Raw genomic sequence first — 20,398 nt, 5'->3', positions numbered from 1 at the left:
AAATATTTACGTCAAGAAAGTCAGTTAAGAGGAATAGGTAGAAGGGCAAAACACTTGCAAGTAGCATGGATATTAAGATACCATGTTTAAGGCTCAGAAAACACATACCATTAAGAAGAAACACCAGGTTATAAGATGGTTGCCCAACAAGCTAGAATGTTTACTCAGCAAAATCAAAGTAGCTACCAGGGATAACAAAATAAAGCATATCAAAGTATGAAAACAGAAAATAACAATTTTTATCAAATTAAATAAGTAGCTACTGGCTTGTGTTACTATGTTTAAGGGAAAGCTTCTAAAAGGTTATAAAAACCAACAACAAAAACTCTTTCAAACATCTCAAAAGAAAAAAACCCACCTAGCCAGATTCAGCAAAGCCAATGAAAAAGCAAAATGACATTCACTACTATAAGCAATCTTTACAACGGAAAATCTATACATCAAATACAGTAAACAGCTTATACACTCTAGTTCCTCTTTAACTGAAAACAGAAATGGCTTTAGAACAAAAATAAAACCAAAGTATGAAGAGTAACAGGTTGCCAAACCCAGACAATACTAACCCATAGTTAAAATACAAAATTCATAAATGACTAGCTGTGCTGTGCAATCCATCATTTAATCAACGTCAGTGCTGTTAAGACTAGAAGATGACAAGTGCAACACCAGTCTTTCAAGAAAAGACAGTATTAATGATCCTGAAAGCTACAGACAAGTCAACTCCCACAGTGGGCAAAGTAGCAGAGGCTACAGAGAGAGAGTTAGTTAGTATACATGACTAAACATGATACCATGGAAGAACCAATGCAGGAAAAAGCTGCCCCTCAAGTCCAATAGACCCAATTGTATCAATAAGCAAGTTGAATAAGATCACCTTGAAGAACACCTGCATGATTTTGAAGTCTAATAAACTAACCCAAGGAAGTGGTTGACCTTCCTGACACTACAAACTGCACACCAAATTCCTCTAATTCCAGAGACACAAGACTTAGGCCTCCAAGAGCCAATACAGAAGGGTTATATCTCACCTGTTACCAAACGCCTCATTGTGAGACCACGGTGAGGTTTGTTTCAGTGGTCCCTACTATCTCCCTTCATCCTTCTACAGCCAGGAATTACCCAGCAGCAGTTAGTTATACAAACCAAAGACAAGAGTTCTATCAGATCCCCTGAACTAACCTGGTATGGAAAGAGACAGAAGATCCTTGGGAACTAACAAACAGTCAAAAGAATAGAATCAAGGGGTGAAATAAATTACCAACTGTCACAGTGACACAAAGATTCTTAGTAGCCTCCTTCAAAGATCTCTACTAGCAATTGTGCTATTCAGTGTGCAACAATGATCTGGAAGAGATTGAAAAGTAACAAGACAGCTTCTGGAGATGATGTCAGATAGTCACAGTATTAAAATAAAAACCTGACTGTGAAGAGCTTTAGAAGAATCTCACAAAATTGAGTGATCTGGCAATGAAACAGCAGAAGAAATTCAAATGTTAATGAATACAGAGTAGTATACATGGGGAATCAAAATAATCCTAACTAAACATACACAGTCATGAGCTCTAAAATGGTTAATAGATTTGTCGAAGGATGTTGGCATCACTGGGGAAAGTCTTCTGAAACATGGACTCAGATCTAAGCTGTGATCAAAGAGGCAATACAGTGTTGGGAATCAATTAAAAAAAACCTGAAAAATAATTCAGAACAAAACAGAAAAGCATTATTACGGCACTGTATAAATCTGTCATGTTGCTACATCTTCCACTGTGTGACATTCTAGTCACCTTAGAATAAAATAGAGCAAATGTAAAGAAAGTACAAAGAAGAGTTAAAGAATGATCAAAGTGTTAAGATGTTTCCTAACATTTAGCATTTAGGAGGCTTTCTCTCTTTCTTTTTTCCCTGTTCTTCCTGCCCCTACACCCTCAAAAGCAGAGCTGCTTGTATAAAAAAGCATATTGTTATACAGACTGCAATGAAACAAGCCTCTGTATGTATATTGTGAACATTTAAAGAGTACGTAAGCCAAACTACACTCCACCTCAGTCAGAAGATGGAAGTAGTAAAAAGTTTTCATTGCAGTCCTATAAGAGGTCTGCCAAGTGCTGCCTCTGTTGAGAGTACATAAGATAAGCAGCCAGAAAGTTGTTCCTATCTCCATTGTCACTAACACAGTGATCATGCAACAGTCAGGAAACAGCTGGACCAAGCAATGGCTAAGGTTGTGCCTCTGACATGTCACAAACTGATCTAGAAAGAAAACATTTCTTAGTAAGTCTTTACAACTCCACAGCGTATAACTTGATGACAACACCCCTCTGATAACAGGACACAATACATCTCTATTGTTGCTTGCTTACCTGGTAATTTCTTTTCCAGTTGCTGCTGTTCTTCTTCTAATGCTGGTTCTTCTGGTAACCTTTGGTCTACAGATACTGAACTTACAGCAGATATGCCACTACCAGAGCGTACTCTTCTGTCAATAAAATGATAATTCCAAGTTGCTTAAGAGAACCTCTGCCTGACAAATTTATTTATGATTTAATGATGAAATCATAAATTAAATGCAATGATATTTAATGTTCCCTCAGTGTTGCCCAGAGGATTTTACTCAGCCACTGCCATTAAGATAACAATGCCCTCCAGAGTCCCAACAGCGCACACTGGAGACCTAAGAAATCTCATTCAAAGTTCACAGCACCATGCAACTTACAGCTGTGTTCAACCCTGGCCCCAAGATCTCTTATTTGTGACCAGTCTGAAGTTGGAGAAATGCTGACTTATACTACAGCAAAAGTTGCAAAAACAAAGGAAGAGCTTACTATAGTCAATGTAAAGACAGGACCCCACACAGAATAAAAAAAATTGTCATCTTTACATATTCTCCTGAAGAACATGAAGTTATGATTGTATGCAAACATTTCTTTCCATTGCTGTTATTGTATTGCCACCCATTTCTCCACAAAAAAGTGAAACAGAGAAATAGAAGTAATGACAAGTATTCACAGATACAACTGTACCAAAAAAGACATCTGAATTTGCTACAGTGTAAATTCATGGCATGTTTTCAATTCCAATACATCCCATTTGCTCTACAGAAGTATAAGCTTGAACTAAAACACTCTAAATTTCTACAGCCAGATTGAGTAAGTTTTGGAAGGTACGCTAGCATAAAACATTGACCAAAACTGTACTCTTACAGGGAATTCTTGCTGATTCCAGCATCCACTACTTGTAATAAAACCAAAAAGTGAGACAAGCATTTCCAAATGAGAAGGCACTCTGTGCCATAGATGCAGTACAAAAAGGAGAAGGGTTACTTTTCAATCTCTTGTCCTTTGCACTCACAGGACAGTTTTCCCAAATAAAATAACAATTTATGAGCAAGATTCCAGAATTATAATCAGTTACCTAAATGAAGGTGGAATATACTCTGGAGGCAGTACAGGTGGCAGCGGCTGACCAGACATAGCTACATCAATTAAGTGCATAGCCAGAATAAACTCTTCGGCTGTAAGTTTTCCATCTTGATCGATATCTGAAAGATTCCTTTTTAAAGGAAAGGTACAAAGTCAGTAAATTCTTAAAGATTAAAAATCATTGTTAAAAAGCATAGTTTTAATGTATTCAGTTCCAAATTAATTCACTTCACTTTTTTCCACATTACTTTGTTTCTTTAAAACAAATAAAAAGCAAAAACCAAATGCTTCACTGTTTCCCACATTTCTCATGCATGCCTGCCTTGGAACTATCCTTACAGCCAGGGCTTCTACTTACTTGCTGTTTGAGTGCTGCCTGTACGGTATGCTGTATAAGTAATGTTAATCAATGGAGTTTTCTTGAACACCTTGTGTACACCCACTACACAATATAATTTAGAAAAGAATCAGCTGATGCCTGGTAGAACTTTTTGATTTGGTCTCCTATCCCACATTCCAGAGTACATGTATGCATTAAAATCAAAGCCATTAACATTCTAGTCCTGACAACCACAAAAACATTTTAGCATTATGCACATGTTAAAAATTATGGAGTAATGTCTCTCAATGGCCTAAAACCAGTGCTCCAAGAGATGCACAAAATGCTTTTACTCATATTAAGGTGGTATTGGACAAAATTTAACAGCCTAAACACCAACTTTGTTTCTCTAGCGTGCTGCACTCTAATCATGCAGGAAAATCTCCCATGATACTGTGAAAATTGAAGGTAAGAAACTGATACATTATTTTGTTAACTCAAGGTACAAGACTTTGTTTATGGGATTTAAATTTGGAAGACAATTAGAGCCTCATTTGATCCTTGCTGGCTGGGGCACAAGAACAAGCCAGTAGAAGGAAAATTTAGCATGCACAGATACATTCGATCCACTATCCTGACAGTCTGGGTCCACATCTTTGTTATGGCAATACCAAAACAGCTGCTACAAAATAGCTGACAGGCTAGATATCAGTACTTCACTTTGTGTGTCTATGAGCCAGTGAATCCAATCCCAATACAGACTGACAAATCTTGCCCCAGAGACCAGCAACAGCGGTTCTACTGCCAGGGAGTAAGTATCAGGAAAGGGAGCAATACTTAGGACAAAAAAAGCTATAAAATCCATTCTTTGTCTTGGCAGTTCTGAATGTCAAAAACTAAGACTTATGTTTAGAACTCCTGGAGTATGCTGATGTCATTTCCCTACCCACACAGTCTACTTAAACGCTGGCAATAAGTGGAGTATTTTTTGGTTAATCATCTGCTGGATGATTAGGTTGATATTTTTTTCTTTATGGTAGCTTTGTTAGAAAACAGAGGAGACAGAGCTTTTTAAGATATAACAAAAACATCAGTTCTTAGCAAAGAAAGCAAGTGCTACTGCACTGCCACATCAGAGAGACAACACAGTTGACATCCTCATGCAGAAGTCAGATGGGTTAGTGAGTTGACAATGGTTTTCAAGCAAAGACTTATAAAATACAGACGTTCATTAGCAACAACTTTCCATGTGACAATAAGAACATAATAAACTTCAGCAAATAAGAAGTTGAATGGAACAAGAGAAGCTGAGACAAATCCTTTTAAAATACATTTTTTTGAAACGTATGTAACTCCAGTCGCTTGGAAATAAGCCCTTAGAAACTCGCATAAAAGGCAGACAAGCCCCAAAGAAAGTATGGTTCTGGATTAAGCTTCTTTTTGTACTACCTGTGCAAATATATGTTTCAGTGGTGCTGTGTCACAAGTGGCCAGGGATGTGGAAGACATAGGAGGCTGAACATCTGGTCTGCCTAAAAATCCCATAATTGAAACCCAACTTAAAAAACATCTATATGCATAGCATAAAAGATGCTCGCTCTTAGTTTTGTGAAGTAATATTAATATAAGCATAGCAGTGCAGGTTTTGGTTTATGAAGTTATACATTAAAAAGAGCAACGCAGAATGATTTATCAGTGGAGGGAGACTGAAAATGGAGGAAAAAACCCACAGAGGTTTAAGTACAGTTTCCAGTTTGATGGAAATTGATAGATTTCTTTTTACCATATTGTAGCCAGCTGAGCCTGGGGTAAACTTGACTGCATAAGAATAGTTCTTGCTTGTGGACCTAACAAAGTGAAACAACAATTAACAAACAAATAAGCAAACTTTCTCCTTTTCTTGCATTATCAAGCAGCTACTGCACAAGCAAAGCTTAGTTCTGAATGGTAACATTGAAGAGATGTTATCAGCATGAACAGGCTATACAATACTGCTATCTCTAGGCTCCCCCCCCCGCCAAAAGGAAAATACTAAAAAATACATAACCCTTCCCTTCTCTACAACAATCACTCAGATTTAAAAAAAAAAAAAGCAAGCTATGAAAGGCAAATAGATGCTTCAAGAAGTAGTAAAAGTAAGCCAGTGTACCATTCTAGTTTCTTTCCGAAACTGGGTACGCAACCACATCAGTGGATGAACTGAACACTGTAAATGACTGCACAAGTTTTTAGATAACCAACCCGTTGTACCCTTTCCAAGAATCATTTACTAGTGCTAACTTACTTTGCAGAAAATAAATGAAAGAAAGTGATAAAATGATCCCAGCTACGATGAATATTTGCTTCTAAACAGGATCATTAAGCACTTGGGATATTAGAAGAGAAAAATATTGACGGTGTCGAGAGAGAGAGATGAGAGCCTCTTTCTATCTAAATAGCATTCTAAATGCTATTATAATTGGTCTTTTACAGTTTGAAAAAAGGAGACAACAAAAACTGCTTCAATACCTGTTAAGTGTCCACTCATTGTTTTATCATGGCTATTGAACAGCTGTCTGTACTTCAGTCTTGATGACTGAGGTACAGCCCACTCTGCCACAGGAGGCACACTAGAATTAGAAAAAGAATAAGGAGGGGAGAAATATAATTTGAAATTTAATCACATGAAGCTAACAGGTAAAACAGGATGAAGTGCTGTACAGAGATCAGGTTTTATGCCCGAAATGGTTCTTTTCACAAATATTCCCTTCTATTCCTGAAACCACAACAGGTTTAACTTCTTGTTTCAAAACATTTATCACAATTCAGTGTCTTAGAAGATGTTTATTGGTAAAGTTGAATAAGAGACCTAACAGTTTTCCTTTTTTCTTTACTAGCAGAGAATTAAGTATCCTAAAGAGTTTAGAGGAGCTAAAAGCTTTTACCAAAACATGTAATAGGAAATGCCTCACCGCAGTCAGCAAAAGTAATATCTCATTTTACCCTGTCTTTAACTGGTTGTTAATTCCATTAAATAAGCCAAATAATTCATAAGCTGATTAAGGAAAACAAATGTAAAATGTGCTGAAAACATAGACAAAAGTGTGAAAAAGCTACACGTGAAAGCAATCAAAGTTTCTCATAATGGAACTCAACTGACAAATGGAATATTCTCATTTCTAATTCATTCACATAATAGGTTGAGTGCTGTTACTTGTAGCTATAATTTCCGATGTTTGAAGGCTGACAAGTCTTCATACTGAAAAACAATGAGCACAGTTTTTCTGTCTTTAGGCACATTCAAACTTTGTCCTTTTTTGTTAAGGTTGAAAAAAAGAAGAGAGTGGGGAGGGAGGCAGCCAGATTAAATAAGCATTTGTAATAGCATACCAAATTACAGTTAAAAAAAGAAAAAGAACTAAAACCACCAAATCCCTTTTCCCTGGTCCACAGAGCCAATAGCATAAGATGATCTCTAAAAGTTGCGGTGAGAGGATTATATAAATGCTCTACTAATTGACCTCATACCCTATTCTCAGATGACAAGACCAAAACCAGCTAATACCTCTATTTCTATTTTCTACTTCCAAACTATTGTACTTTAATAATAGTCTTTCATGAGAGGAAAGCAAAACCAAGCTGCATCTCAAATAATGAAAATAAGAACTGGAATTAAAAAAATTTTAAAAACCCCAAACTCCCAAAAAAACCCACAACCCTCACTATTAAGTGGGGGTTAAGTTTTATCCATGTGAATGCCTGCCTCTAGATTTGGTTTCCACACTTTACATCAACTTTTGTCTTACATATCTATGTACCTTGATCTGTGAAGTAAAGTTACTACACATTAAGTAATGAAACTCTCCTTCATGGATACCCAAATGGTAGTTTTGGAAGAAAAAACGCTGGAGGACAAAACAGTTGACTCATATACGCCAAGAGTTCACTACTGGTGGCTTGGCAGACAGACTGATAAAAGCACTGCAAATGGAATTTTTTATTTCACCCTTCTCAAAATTCAAAATAATTCTCAGCTTAAAAAAAAAAAAAAAAAACACCACAAAAAACCTACTTCAACTTTACGTTTCAATTTAATGAACCTGGCTCTTCTTCCTCCCTTTCCATAAACTCTGCAAATCAATTACCTTGCTATCTGTTTTCTCCAACATAAAACTTGAAGACACATGGCAGTTCATCACTCAGCACTAGCAGTAGTCTGTTGAAGGAATACCCCTTTCGGTGCTGGCAGACGTTTCAGAAGTAACTGTGATTGAGCTAAAGAAGCTTCACTCTCAGCCCAAGCCAATTCAGAGAACCATGTAATTTCACCTCAGAAAAGAAGTCATCTCACTTGAGGTTCAGGCCTCTGTTGGCAATAAAAGTGACCAGCAAGATTCAGATATAGCTAACCCCAAAAGTATGACAGCCCTCTTACAGAGTATCCAGAAGCCATTTCAGCTGAAGTTCCCTGAACTTCATTCACTATGAATACTAAAACTGTTCCTATAGACAAAACAGGTAACTTCTTGTACCTCTGGAAATTGTATCAGAGCATCACTACTATGTTCCTGACAGTTCTAGATTTCAAACAGAAAAAGAATTGTTTGTTCTGAAAGATTTTTAATCCTATTTGCCAATAACCAGTAGTGTCACTTATCTAATAGCAAGGCACAAGAAAAACCTGCAGAAGAAAAATGAAAATAAAAATAGATAATTCAATAATGCCGCAATCCATTTTCTTCATGAAAAAAAAACCTGTAGTATAGATCTGTGAGAAAGTTCTGATTTATAAAGACTTTGGGAAATTACTATTTACCTCCCCCTAAGGAAGCTTTTTTTTGTTACATACATTTCCTCAGACCGTAGTAAAATACGTAAAAAATTTTGCCTAATGATACCTTTTCCTTTTAGGTGATTTTCATGCAGAACTTGAAGAATATATAAGAAACAGTTTACGAAGCGGATTTAAAATATGAGAACTAGAAAATATTTTGCTTTTAAAAATAATCCTAGAGTTGCTAATTGTTATGTTTTCACACTAACAGGAGTGTCTGTGCAGTATTACACAATGCAGATTATGTTTACAAAAGCAAATGCTTTTCTAATAACTTTTTCAAGAGTTTGAAAATAGTGTCAACACATACTGTAATAGTTAATTATTATATTTCAATGATTCAGTACTCATGGAGCAGTCCTTGTAAAACCACAGCGTCCTATGAAGTCCTGAAGCAGTATCTCAGCAGGAATTGATTTCTGCAAGTAAATATTATTTCAGAAAACAATTTTATGAAAGCGAAGTAGTTTTTCTAACTCTGGAGAACCAGATATACATGTACACTCATTCCATACCAACCTACCTAGCCACATCAAATGATTGTGCCTTTTGCAGTTTTGTGTTTAGCTGCGATCCTGGACCAGATCTACTAAAGGAAGAACTCTTTGGCAATGTGGCTGTAAATAAGAAAATACATGTATTTATTAGTATTAGCATTTTAAACTGTGGAATTTCAATTACATTCATTTAGTTCCTAACATCAAATACAAGGATTATGGTTCTTTTGATGGTAACCCTTTCAAAAATATTAAGATAAGTTAACAGTGTCTAACAAAATAGGTGAAAACACAGAGGTACTTCGCTCATGTCTTTTTACTTTTGCAGTTTTATGCAAACTGTTAGTATCAAATTATTTTGTGATTAATGTTAGAAATTATATGTATTCCAGTATTTTAAAGTAATCCCAACAAATAGCAGCCCTTCAATAGTTATAAACAGATAGGAGAAGACCAATTTCTAGGCAACAGTTTATTGGCAAGCTAGATTTATCACACTGCTATTATAACAGGGTTAATATTTTGCTCAGCATGACTGACTGGTACAGTATAGTATGTCCATGTTTCTTCTTCTATACAAGTTTGCTAACCAATTCTATGGGGCTAAACCAAAATACAGCCCTTACCCAAAGTCATTCTTTAAAGCAAGTTAGAATGGCTAATTCCATGTCTACTGTTCTCTGGATCCAAAGAAAATGGCAGAATAATTTGTTAATAGCAGGACAGTAAACAGAGTCTCACTATGTAGCATACCAGGATGAGCAAAAGCAGGCAGAGGCTGTATAACAGCAGGAGCTCCATTAGCCAGGGGAGGTACGGCTGCTGCAGGAACAGAAGATACTAATGGTGGAGACATTCCTACTACTGGAATAGATGCCATTGGCACTGGGGCAACACTTGTAAGAGACGGCATGCTGGCAATGCCCCCAATACCTATGAGCAAGAAAAGGAGATATTTTTTCTAATTTAGATACTTCTAATATGAGATAACAATTTAACTTCAGCCTGCAACCCAGCAGCAAATGCAGAATTAAAGAGCAAATTGAAATGGAAACTTCCACACACCCCTTGAAAGAACCCTTAACAGTCCACTGCACCATTAGCATGGCAGGGGAATATAAAACAATGCAGAGGGAACAACATATCACTTTATAATGTATGCATGTAAGATCACATTGGATGCAACACTGACCAAAAAAATCTATTAGCATTTGCTGAAGAAAAGAATTGTTTGCCTTGAACTAAATGAAGAGCAGCACTGTCAACTTCCAGTGAGTAATGAACCCAAAGCCTACATTTAACCACAGCTGAAAAGAACAAGCTTGAGGATAACTGCTTGCAGCCTATTGTCAAGATGAAACAGTGCAAAGCTAATAGGGTAAAGCACAGTAATGAGGTATTTTAGGTGTAAGCACAGTTGCATGAATAACAGGGAGGTTAAGGAGGTCCAGTCATGTCATTGGGAAGAATGAGGCTGTATGCAAACAGCTGAGATCAAGTTTACAATGAACGAGAAAAAAGCAAATCACAGATTTTACTGGTTTTCTCAGGGTTTTGACTTTATTATGCCTTTTCGCACTTAAACCAGTATTTGTTCTGTTCAATTTCACTGATTTCTTACAGTCAGAAATAAAACTGTTTGTAGAACTTGTGGAAGCGACAAATGATCAAACAACACAGTTGCACACAGTTTATCAAATGCACTGTTCCCTTTTCTTAAGGACAGCAGTGATTCTCAGGCACCAATAACTTGAGACACAGCAACAACTAAAAGAGAAAGGTAAAGAACTTCTCACTACAGAACATCAAGGTGTCAAGCATGAGGTTCAGCTTTATTTATTTATTTACCTCTCACTATCCCATCTTCCCTACTCTTTTGCTAGAAATGCTGGCAACCTTGGCAGTACTAACCACAAGAACTGAATCAGCAGCTGCTCTAGCTAATACCAATGCAGCACTGTTCATAAAATAAAAGCAGAGGGGTGCATTACTACCATGATTTGTAAAAAGTCACAAAAAACATAGCTAATCTTGCAAAAGCTGGAGATCCCTTAATGAAAAAGGAGATAAATAACAATAGTTTAAATAAAAACTATCACTTTGGAATGCACTACACCTGCTACCTGATCCACCTTTTTTACCCACAGACACTTTTGTTTGGATGTAGAAGGAGCAGTATAAGACCTGAAGCAAACAGGACCTCAACTAACGTTATTAAGTATGGTTGGGTGCTAAAAGCTCATTGAGATTTTTTTTTGGAGCATATTTATGCATGTCGTAGCAGTTGGTTTTGAGCCCACGTACTTTTAGAAGTACTTTTTCCTAAAAGTTTCTTTTAGAAACTTCAGAATGACAACCAAATTCAACTTAGATTGCTACAATTCAAGCTAACAAGGAAGAAAATAAAGAGCTTACCAAATCCTGGTGCACTAGGCAGAGCAATGGGTGGCTGCTTCATGACAGGAGGCAGTGCAGATGGGAGTTGATAACCTTGTAGTTTTAATTTGATAAGTTTCATAGCTATTGAAAATTCCAACTGATCCATCCTCCCATCATTGTTCATGTCAGCTAGAGCCCTACAAAATACATGATTTTCATAGTTAGATGCTCAAATTATGAACTTCAGGAACTGACCTAGGAGCGTGCACACATATGCATATTGAATATGTATATTCAAGAGTAATTAATTTATCCTCAAAACAATTACGCCAGGCTAAAAATGGTCATGAAACAAAACACTGTTTAAACGGACAGATTCTCATTTCTTTCTTGTAGTAATTAAAAACATATTTAAAGTCACTTTTCTACTCTTAGAGGAACTACAGTGAAGCATCTAGAGAAGAAAAATTAATGCAGTTCTACAAAAACTTTGCAAAATCACACAAATGAAACTACATGGTACTACAAAGAGCACCACAGGGAATCAAATTACTTAGTCTGCAGGTCTGTACTTTAGCTACACTTAAAATAAAACATTCTTTAAATCTGTGCACTTTACTAAACACCATTACATCTGTAAGTATACAAATGTGTTTTCAGTTAAACAATACTACTCAAGAGAAAACATTGAGCCTAGACCTTGAATAACTTTCATGTAAAGTAGTCTGACTTAAACAGTTGCCTTTTTGTTTCTTCATTTGATGGTTAAGAAAACCATGCTCAGCAGGGAACAGGGTTGGGAGGTTGTGGGGAGAGAAGCAAGAAGACTAATGTTATTTCCTACAATTGCAAACCAAAAACCAGACTAAACGCATATTAATAATGTAATCAGTTGTAAATTTAGTTTTAAACATTAGGCTTATTCCTTTGCATTCATCTGAAAAATTAAGTACGCATTTCAGTATTGGAATAATATCTTTTAAGTTCATGCATACATTTACATGTCACAGACATGACAACACAAAGGACTCAGGCAGTAGTTAAACTAGAGCTTTATTTCTGATCAAATCTGTGTCAAGGAAAGCTTTCATGCAAGTATGTGAAAAGTTATCAAAAAGGTATTGCAATAAATTGACAGTTATTTATAATGGATACTTAAACAAGTAGACAGCCAGGTAAATGCAGTGGCAAAGTATTCACAAAATGAAAATCCTCCCACCTCTACCAAAAAAACCCTAAGAAAACCCAGCAAGGAGGGAGATCCCAGCAGGGGTTGCCACAGGTCAACCATACATCCTAAGAGTTTCCCCTAGTTTAGATCACCAGTAGCATTTCCCCAAAAATGGAGACACTCCAACCCTTCCCAATACTTGTAAGACAGCATTTTCAGCAGTGTAGCTGTCCTAATCCAACGATTTTGATGTCATGATGCCAAATAATACTACTAAAAATCTGGCAGCAGCATTTAGAGAAGACAGACAGCATCTGGTGAGGAAACTGTAGACCCTGAGGCTTACAGTTAAAAAGTATACATTACACCACTCCCTGAAAGATGATGAGTTACTGCATATATTTCACTGAATAACAAGTTTTGGTTGTGAGAACTTCTAGCAGTTGTTTCCTGAAGCTTCATATCACAAGGAAGTTTAATTACACATAAAATCTGCCTGCTTTTCAGTAACTTTACACCTTCCTCTAATCCCACTACCAGCAAGTCTTTGGAAACCTAAATTTTATCAAAACTGATTCTGGGACCCACATAGCATAACATGATTTGGATTCAAGTTTCAGTCACGACTGCTTAGTATGTGGTTCATGTGGCAAATAAACAGTCCAAAAGATCTTACTGTAGCAGTCAGACTACTACGGTAGTCCAACCAGCAGAAGAGGGAAGGCCAGCATGGCAAACCTGGATCAAAAGTAGTACAAATTTGGAATGGGTATCTCCTCTTCCTTGCAGAACACCACTGCTCTAGAGTCTCAGCTTCTGATCACTCTTCCACAAAGAGCAAGGAACACACTGGTACCTCCTGGTGTATTGGCAGGCTAAGTTAAAGTGGAAGATGTAATATTTTTGTCTTCATGCAACTTGCAGAGAGAAGTGGGAGAACTCTAGTGAACACAGAGGAGCCTCTCTCCTCTGAGTGTTAAGCAGCAGCTGTTAATGAAAAATGTGTATTTCAAAATGAGAGGTATAGTTACTTCTAGAAAATAGTTGTGTGAAGAACAGAGAGAAGGCTTCTCACATTTTGTTGTTGAGGTTATCCATGTTCTGTTAATTCTGAAGTGCAACGGCTTTCTCTGGACATAAAAAGCCTAAGATTTTATTAGCTTCCATCATATCTTTCTGTCCAGGGGGTGTACACAGCACAAGCTACTATATGCAAACCTGCAAACAGACTGCATGTATGCAGTATGTAGTGCTTTTTCTCCTATACAATGAAACAGGTATAAACCTCAAAAAAACAAGTTTGCATATCTCAAATTTTCTCTATGTCAGAAATGTTTATGTCAATTTAAAATTCCTGTAAAAAGCCCAAACTGATTTTGAAGGACTTCATAGTTTCACTACAACAATTAAGAATACCCACTCTATCTATTTTTCAACAATAGCATGGAAGTGTCCCACAACATGCTGTAGAATTGTTGCTGCCCAAAGTCATCACTTAGGCTTACAAGGAACAGTATTACTCAGTATATTTTCACTGTCTTCTTCATACACCTCTTTTTACAACCAAAACAGTTCATATAATGTCCATTAGTCACCACCTATAAATAGTGATGTTAGATTTCTAAAAGTCTCACTTGGGAGAAATACATGCTGCAAGACTTAGAAACCTGAAACATTCAAGAGGCAAAAGGTATTTGGAGTGTTAGAATGTCAGAAACTTAATGGCTAAACGTAGTTTCTGAAGTGCTCCCTTTTGTGGGTTTTGCGCTAGAAAGTAAACTAACATACAGTGAACGAATACCGAGGGTAAGAAAGTCTCATTAGAAAATTACAGAGTGTTAAGAACAATGGAAACCAGGAGCAGGTAATTAGCTTCAGTTAACTGATGCTTACAAGCAGAAACCACACCTTTCCGATGGCAACCAAAGAAAATTCAAACATATTCAACAAGGGAAACGCATGGGTTTTTTAATGAAAGTTTAGTTGAACACTTGCTTAGCCATTCTTCTGTCAGATGTCCAGTGGAAACAGTCAGTAAAAATCAGGCTTATATAGCTAGCGAGCTGAGGATGTGCATAGGAACAAAGCTAGAAAAATTGATCTGGATAAACCTATTTTAGCAGATTTTTGACTGTACTCCAAGCAGTCAGTGGTCCTCCCAAAGATGACTTGATCTTCAACGTATGGAGCATAGTGACCAAAGGGCAGCACCAGCTCAGATAGTCACAATGTTCCTTGCAATTACTTTGCTTAAATGCAGAAATGTACAAGTTGTATTTGTAATAGTCTTATTTGTTCAAGTGGCTTCTATACCTGCAAATACTTTGATTTATAAAATTTAAGCCTTTCCATTACTAAAGCACAGGCAGAGTCCCTCAACCTGTCATATGCATGGCCATGAAAATGCAGCAAGAGTAAATACCCTGCTGTAGGCAACGTTGATTCTCCAGGCACTATTTACAGAGTGCACTGCTAGAACACAGTAAGTCTTTGCATTCTACATGAGAAAATATTAATTGTCCAGTAATAAGAAACTTTGATGTGCACCAGTCTCATTGGTTTAATTGACCTTCTATTCACATAATCATCAGTAGCTTTTAATTTAACATCTGACCATCTGTTCAACTAATTTAGTCTATGTCTCTTGTTTAAATTAATAGCACAAATTTCATTGAGAAAAATTATGTACACACTATAGAATTTATACACATTTTTACAGCACGCTAACAAAAATCAGCTTTTGTCTGACAAAATCATTAGTGCAAAAATAGGACAAATTTCCATTTCTGATTACTGAACCTAATGAAATTCTAATGAAATTTGGAAGAAAGTAATTTCCTTAAATTTGTTTCATTTAAGGTCTGTCCGGAACCAGTGCAGAGCAGTAAATGGATTAAACACCGACTAAATATTTATCAGATTTTATAGAACAGGCCTGTGTTTATAACAGGGGTTTTCTCATGAGAATAGCTGCAGTGGGCTTCATCACAATGCTAGATTTCAGGTGCTAACAAAATTCTTCCCCTACAGATCTTTCCCTCCTCCTTCCTCTCCTTTTTTCTGCAGAATTCAAAAGACAGACAACTTGATTATTTTTGCATTTATGAAGCACAGAAACTGAGCATAAAGGCTTTTTTCCATCAAATATGCTTATGATTAGCCTACAAAACATCTATCTCCATGAAAATAGCACAGTGTTAAAACAAGGGAACCTCCCTGCAGTTCAAAAAATCTGGATTTTTTTAGCTTTACGTTCCCATATTAGATTATACAGTCCCACACTGCATTTTATAATGCAGCCATCATGGGAGAAATTAGGTCTTTATCACAGTCAATTAATCCATGTATAGTAAGAGTTACAACTCAGAATTGCCACCCATAAACTTTCACTCCCACACTTGGGAGACACATTTAAGAAGGTTGTGAGGGGAGCATATGTCAAAAATATATAAGTCAATCAATGGCTTTAGTCTGCCCTGGAAACATAAGTAACTCTAAATGCGTGAAAAACAGATGGCATTCATTATTTTAGTTCTCATTTAATTCCAGTGATACAGGCTACACAGAAGATGCTTTTTGAGGCCACCATTCATAAGGGCTTTAGAAGAAAGCCAGATTATTGCCTACTTAAAAACAGTCATCTCCCGAGCCATTGCAGTCTCAATTCAAAGCCTACTTACAGGCTTCTTAATAGATTACCAGCTTGGCAGACTCCAAAGCTTGTAAAGGGTAGAACAGTAAGGAAGTTGTCACAACAGACCGTAATAAACCCACTAATTTGATCCACTAAGGTCCCAGAGACTTCTTTTTTCTCAAATGAATGATGAGTAGAAGGGACACAGGAATTCTCAATGCTAAAAACCATGGAGCTACTATTCCTAAGGTATATGACTTCTGGAGAAGCTCTGATTAACAGCAGAAATTAAGATAAAATATATTCCTTGGAGTCTCATCTTAAAAAACAATTACACCAACTGCAGAATATTCTCAAAGCAGATCTTGAGGCAGAAGACTCCGGACTCAAAGAAGCTGGTACTTCAGCTACCTAGCTAGTTAGCATTTCTTGAAGTGCTAGTGAAAATTATTTCTTCGTGATACAAAAATTCAATTTTAATTAAAATATAAGACTGCAAAAATCCTTATACTGCTCATTTATGCAAACAAAATTCTCACACTCATGAGATAATACGTTTGGAAACTTATCGAGATACAGGGCTTTCTTTTTCTGCAGACAGCTCTGAATGCAGTATGGGCAATCACTCATTAGGCCAATCACCCCTGCAGTCCCTTTCCCAGTTGTGGTTTTCTATACAAGAACGTCCACAGCCAACAAAATAGATGAAAGTTTGTATTAGCATAAGCTTGTCTACATACATAAGTAATCCTTTATGAAACAAATGCTAGGCTCCTATCTTGCAGACAGATTAATATGATCAGCTGTAGACTCATTAAGAATAGGAAAACACTTCCAAAACACAACATACATACACTTCCATGTTTCTAGCATCAGAAGAATAATTTGAAGAGTTTTACAAGTTGCTCTAGCTCAGAATAACAACTTTCCTTCCTTACAGACTGTTGTACCTCTCCTTCTCTCCCTCTAATAATCAAATGCTATCTAAAAAAAAAAAAATTCCATCTATTCAGGGAATAAAGACTACTGATAGAAAAGAAGTTTTATGCAGCTCATATCTCTCGTGGAGATTCCGGGCTTACAAGTTCAGAACTCCTCCCTCTATTAAAGTACTCATGGATCTATATCAATGTTAATATTTAAATAGACAACATTAGAATATTGCTATTAATCCACAAAGCAAGTGTGCCACTTGAAGATCTTACATCTGGGAGCCAAGACAAACAATGATTCACATTTTTAAATGCAGTCTTAAGCATATTGTGACATCCTTTGGAGGCTACAAAAGACTTCTTGCCACTGAACAGTTTCACTTCTATTGTTTCTATGGGACAGCAGTAATCTGTTGTAGGTTACAAACAAACATTCACTGATAGATGAAAAGAGTTAAATCATTCTAGCTGTGGGAAAAGAAAGGGGTTTTCCTTTCTTTTTTTTTCTTCTTTTTAAGGGGTCTTATTATGACTATACAACTATTTTCCTACTTGGTTATTTGATTTCCAACGGGGAATATATACAAGTGATCTAGATTTTTACTTAAATATTTACTTCTCTTAATCAGAGAATCAAAATCAAAAAAAGAAGAGAGACAGCAAGAAAGGGATGTCTACATGCTTTTTTTATGATTTACAAAGGCAGCATGAATAAGTTTTAGTTCAGCTTTATTTAAAAAAAATGTGCAAGTTCAGGTCTTGTCTCTATGACAACTACAGAACTCGTGGAATGACTGTCTCCCTCTCGAGAGGCTAAAAAACTGAATAATTCAGAGAGGAAGAGATTTTTAGTCAGACTATTTACATCTGTTTAATTTTGTTAAACTCTTATTTAAAGCTAATACCTACGGAGCATTTTTGGAGAAAGGATGTCTTGCTTAAGACAAAACTTCTTTGTTTAATTAAGAGGCAAGGGAAGTTCCAAAGGGACATCTGAACTTTCACTGAATCTTCAACCAGACCAGATCTGATATTTGTAAGATGAAGATAATTTGAAAAGAGAGCAAGCTATTTATTTAAAAGCAGTGTAAATCCAGCCCCTCTTTTAGGCATGCATATTTCCAAAGCAACTGTTTTTCTTGCAAGAAAATAATTCTCATCCTTCTCCAGTCAGAGCAAGATTCTGCCTTTAGAAGTCCCTACTACAACAAAAAGGTTTTATAACTGCAATAAACTACTCCCTCTTTCAAACAGCTAACAGAGGAAAAGTTAACAGATTTGTTGAAAGTTATCCCTTCCTCTGCTGCTTTTTACAATCTAGAATTAATAACAATATTATTTTACTCCGTCTAGCACCAAAAAAGTTTTAGTAGTAATATAATTAATGTAAATTATGAATAATCTGTGCAAGTTAGCATGTCTGAGTCTGGCAGCATCATGTAATTTGGAGCAGAAACAATTGTAATCCGGCATAAAGAAGCTGGCAGATTGTAAAAAATGTTTGTGGTGTGTAATATACAGCAACGGAGATCTGTCTAAACTCACCAAGGAATTGTAATAACTTCAAGCTTTCAAGCTGTATTTCCAACTGCAATGAAAATAGTCTATGCCAGAATTAATTTTTTGCAAGTGTTGCACAGGCTCTCCCATTAGAAGATTTTCAATACCAATTACTGTCCTTAGCAATTGTATTAGTACAGTTTTAATAAAGTTCAAAGCACTTAGTAATTTGAAATGAGGGTTGCAAATTGCCAACTTCAAACAATGCCATTTGTAGAAGGCACTGAACTAGTAACTTAAAAACTCAGCTAAAACATACTACAAAGTATATTTGCCTTGTAGACTTTTGGAAAGCACACTGCAGTAAATAGGTGATTTTAAACCTCAGAATGTGAAATATAGTTACTGTCCAAGTCTGTACCAGTTACTCTGTGACGTAACTGCAATTCTCCCATCCTTTCCCATGTACTCACCATATCTGTGCTAACACCGGTTGAGGTAACCCAGATTGAAAAAAAAAGTTTCTAGCTTGATCACCTATAAAATAAATAGGACATAATTTCAGAAATGCTAAAAATACATGTGTAAGAAGAAAGATAAAATTATGAGTCAAAAATATCTAAAACAGAACCAACAGTAAAACCATAAATACTTAATGTTATACATGCATAACAGAGTATGAGATTTAAACTTACTTTGTCACTTGCAAACCCACCAGATATTTCCAACAAGCATATACTATTTAAGTCTGCAACAGTCAGCACCACATGAAGTCAAATGGGCATAAACATTTAGAGCAATGGGAAACTCACAGTTCACAGTCCCTCATCTGTGTTAATGGCTCTCTGCAGGAATCATATGACTTGTGAGAACAAGAAATTTTTTTCTTCCAGAGAACGTATGTATCAATATAAAGTCTATCTTAGATTTTTTTTTTTTTGTAGGTATAATGCCAGTCAGATAGCACAAACTAAATAACATGGTCTTTACCCTGATGTGAACCTGATAAGTCACCATTAAAGAAAGCAATGGTATATAGCTGGAAAGCTGTCCAGTAGAAAAGGACCTGGGGGTGCTGGCTGACAGCCAGCTGAACATGAGCCAGCAGTGTGCCCAGGTGGCCAAGGTGGCCAACAGCATCCTAGCCTGTATCAGAAATAGTGTGGCCAGAGGGACTAGGGAAGTGATCGTGCCCCTGTACTCGGAACTGGTGAGGTCACACCTTGAATACTGTGTTCAGTTTTTGGGCCCTTCACTACAAGAAGGACATTGAGGTGCTGGAGCATGTCCAAAGAAGGGCAGCAAAGCTGGTGAGTGGTCTGGAGAAAAAGTCTTGTGAGAAGCAGCTGAGGGAACTGGGATTGTTCAATCTGGAGAAGAGGAGGCTGAGGGGAGACTCTTGCTCTCTACAACTACCTGAAAGGAGGCTGTAGTGAGGTGAGTATTGGTCTCTTCTCCCAAGTATCTAGTGATAGGATGAGAGGAAATGGCCTCAAGTTGCACCAGGGGAGGTCCAGATTGGATATTAGGAAAAATTTCTTTATGGAGAGAGTGGTCAGGCATTGGAACAGGCTGCCCAGGGAGTCACCATCCATGGAAGTATTCAAAAAACATGTAGATGTGGCACTTCAGGACATGGTTTAGTGGGTATGGTGGTGTTGGGTTGATGGTTGGACTTGACGATCTTAAAGGTCTTTTCCAACCTTAATAATTCTGTGACCCTATGATTTCAAA

At 36.7% G+C, this 20,398-nt stretch overlaps 1 protein-coding gene across 1 annotated transcript in view; it reads right to left on the bottom strand.

Moving 5' to 3' along the window:
* The window catches only part of LOC309416559 (intersectin-1-like), a gene marked incomplete at both ends in the record, with an annotated part of 46,294 nt that overhangs the window by 18,797 nt on the left and 7,099 nt on the right, over window positions 1-20,398 (bottom strand). The window contains 8 exons of the mRNA XM_082016099.1: window positions 2,361-2,476; window positions 3,412-3,549; window positions 5,522-5,585; window positions 6,247-6,347; window positions 9,075-9,168; window positions 9,802-9,981; window positions 11,464-11,624; window positions 19,138-19,201. Of these exons, the coding sequence (XP_081872225.1) occupies window positions 2,361-2,476; window positions 3,412-3,549; window positions 5,522-5,585; window positions 6,247-6,347; window positions 9,075-9,168; window positions 9,802-9,981; window positions 11,464-11,624; window positions 19,138-19,201 (918 nt within the window). The remainder of the gene's footprint in view (window positions 1-2,360; window positions 2,477-3,411; window positions 3,550-5,521; window positions 5,586-6,246; window positions 6,348-9,074; window positions 9,169-9,801; window positions 9,982-11,463; window positions 11,625-19,137; window positions 19,202-20,398) is intronic.

This window comes from Phaethon aethereus (genome assembly GCF_964289735.1).
Source record: "Phaethon aethereus genome assembly, contig: HAP1_SCAFFOLD_212, whole genome shotgun sequence".
Taxonomy (NCBI): Eukaryota; Metazoa; Chordata; class Aves; order Phaethontiformes; family Phaethontidae; genus Phaethon; species Phaethon aethereus.
This window is presented reverse-complemented; position numbering and strand designations above follow the sequence as displayed.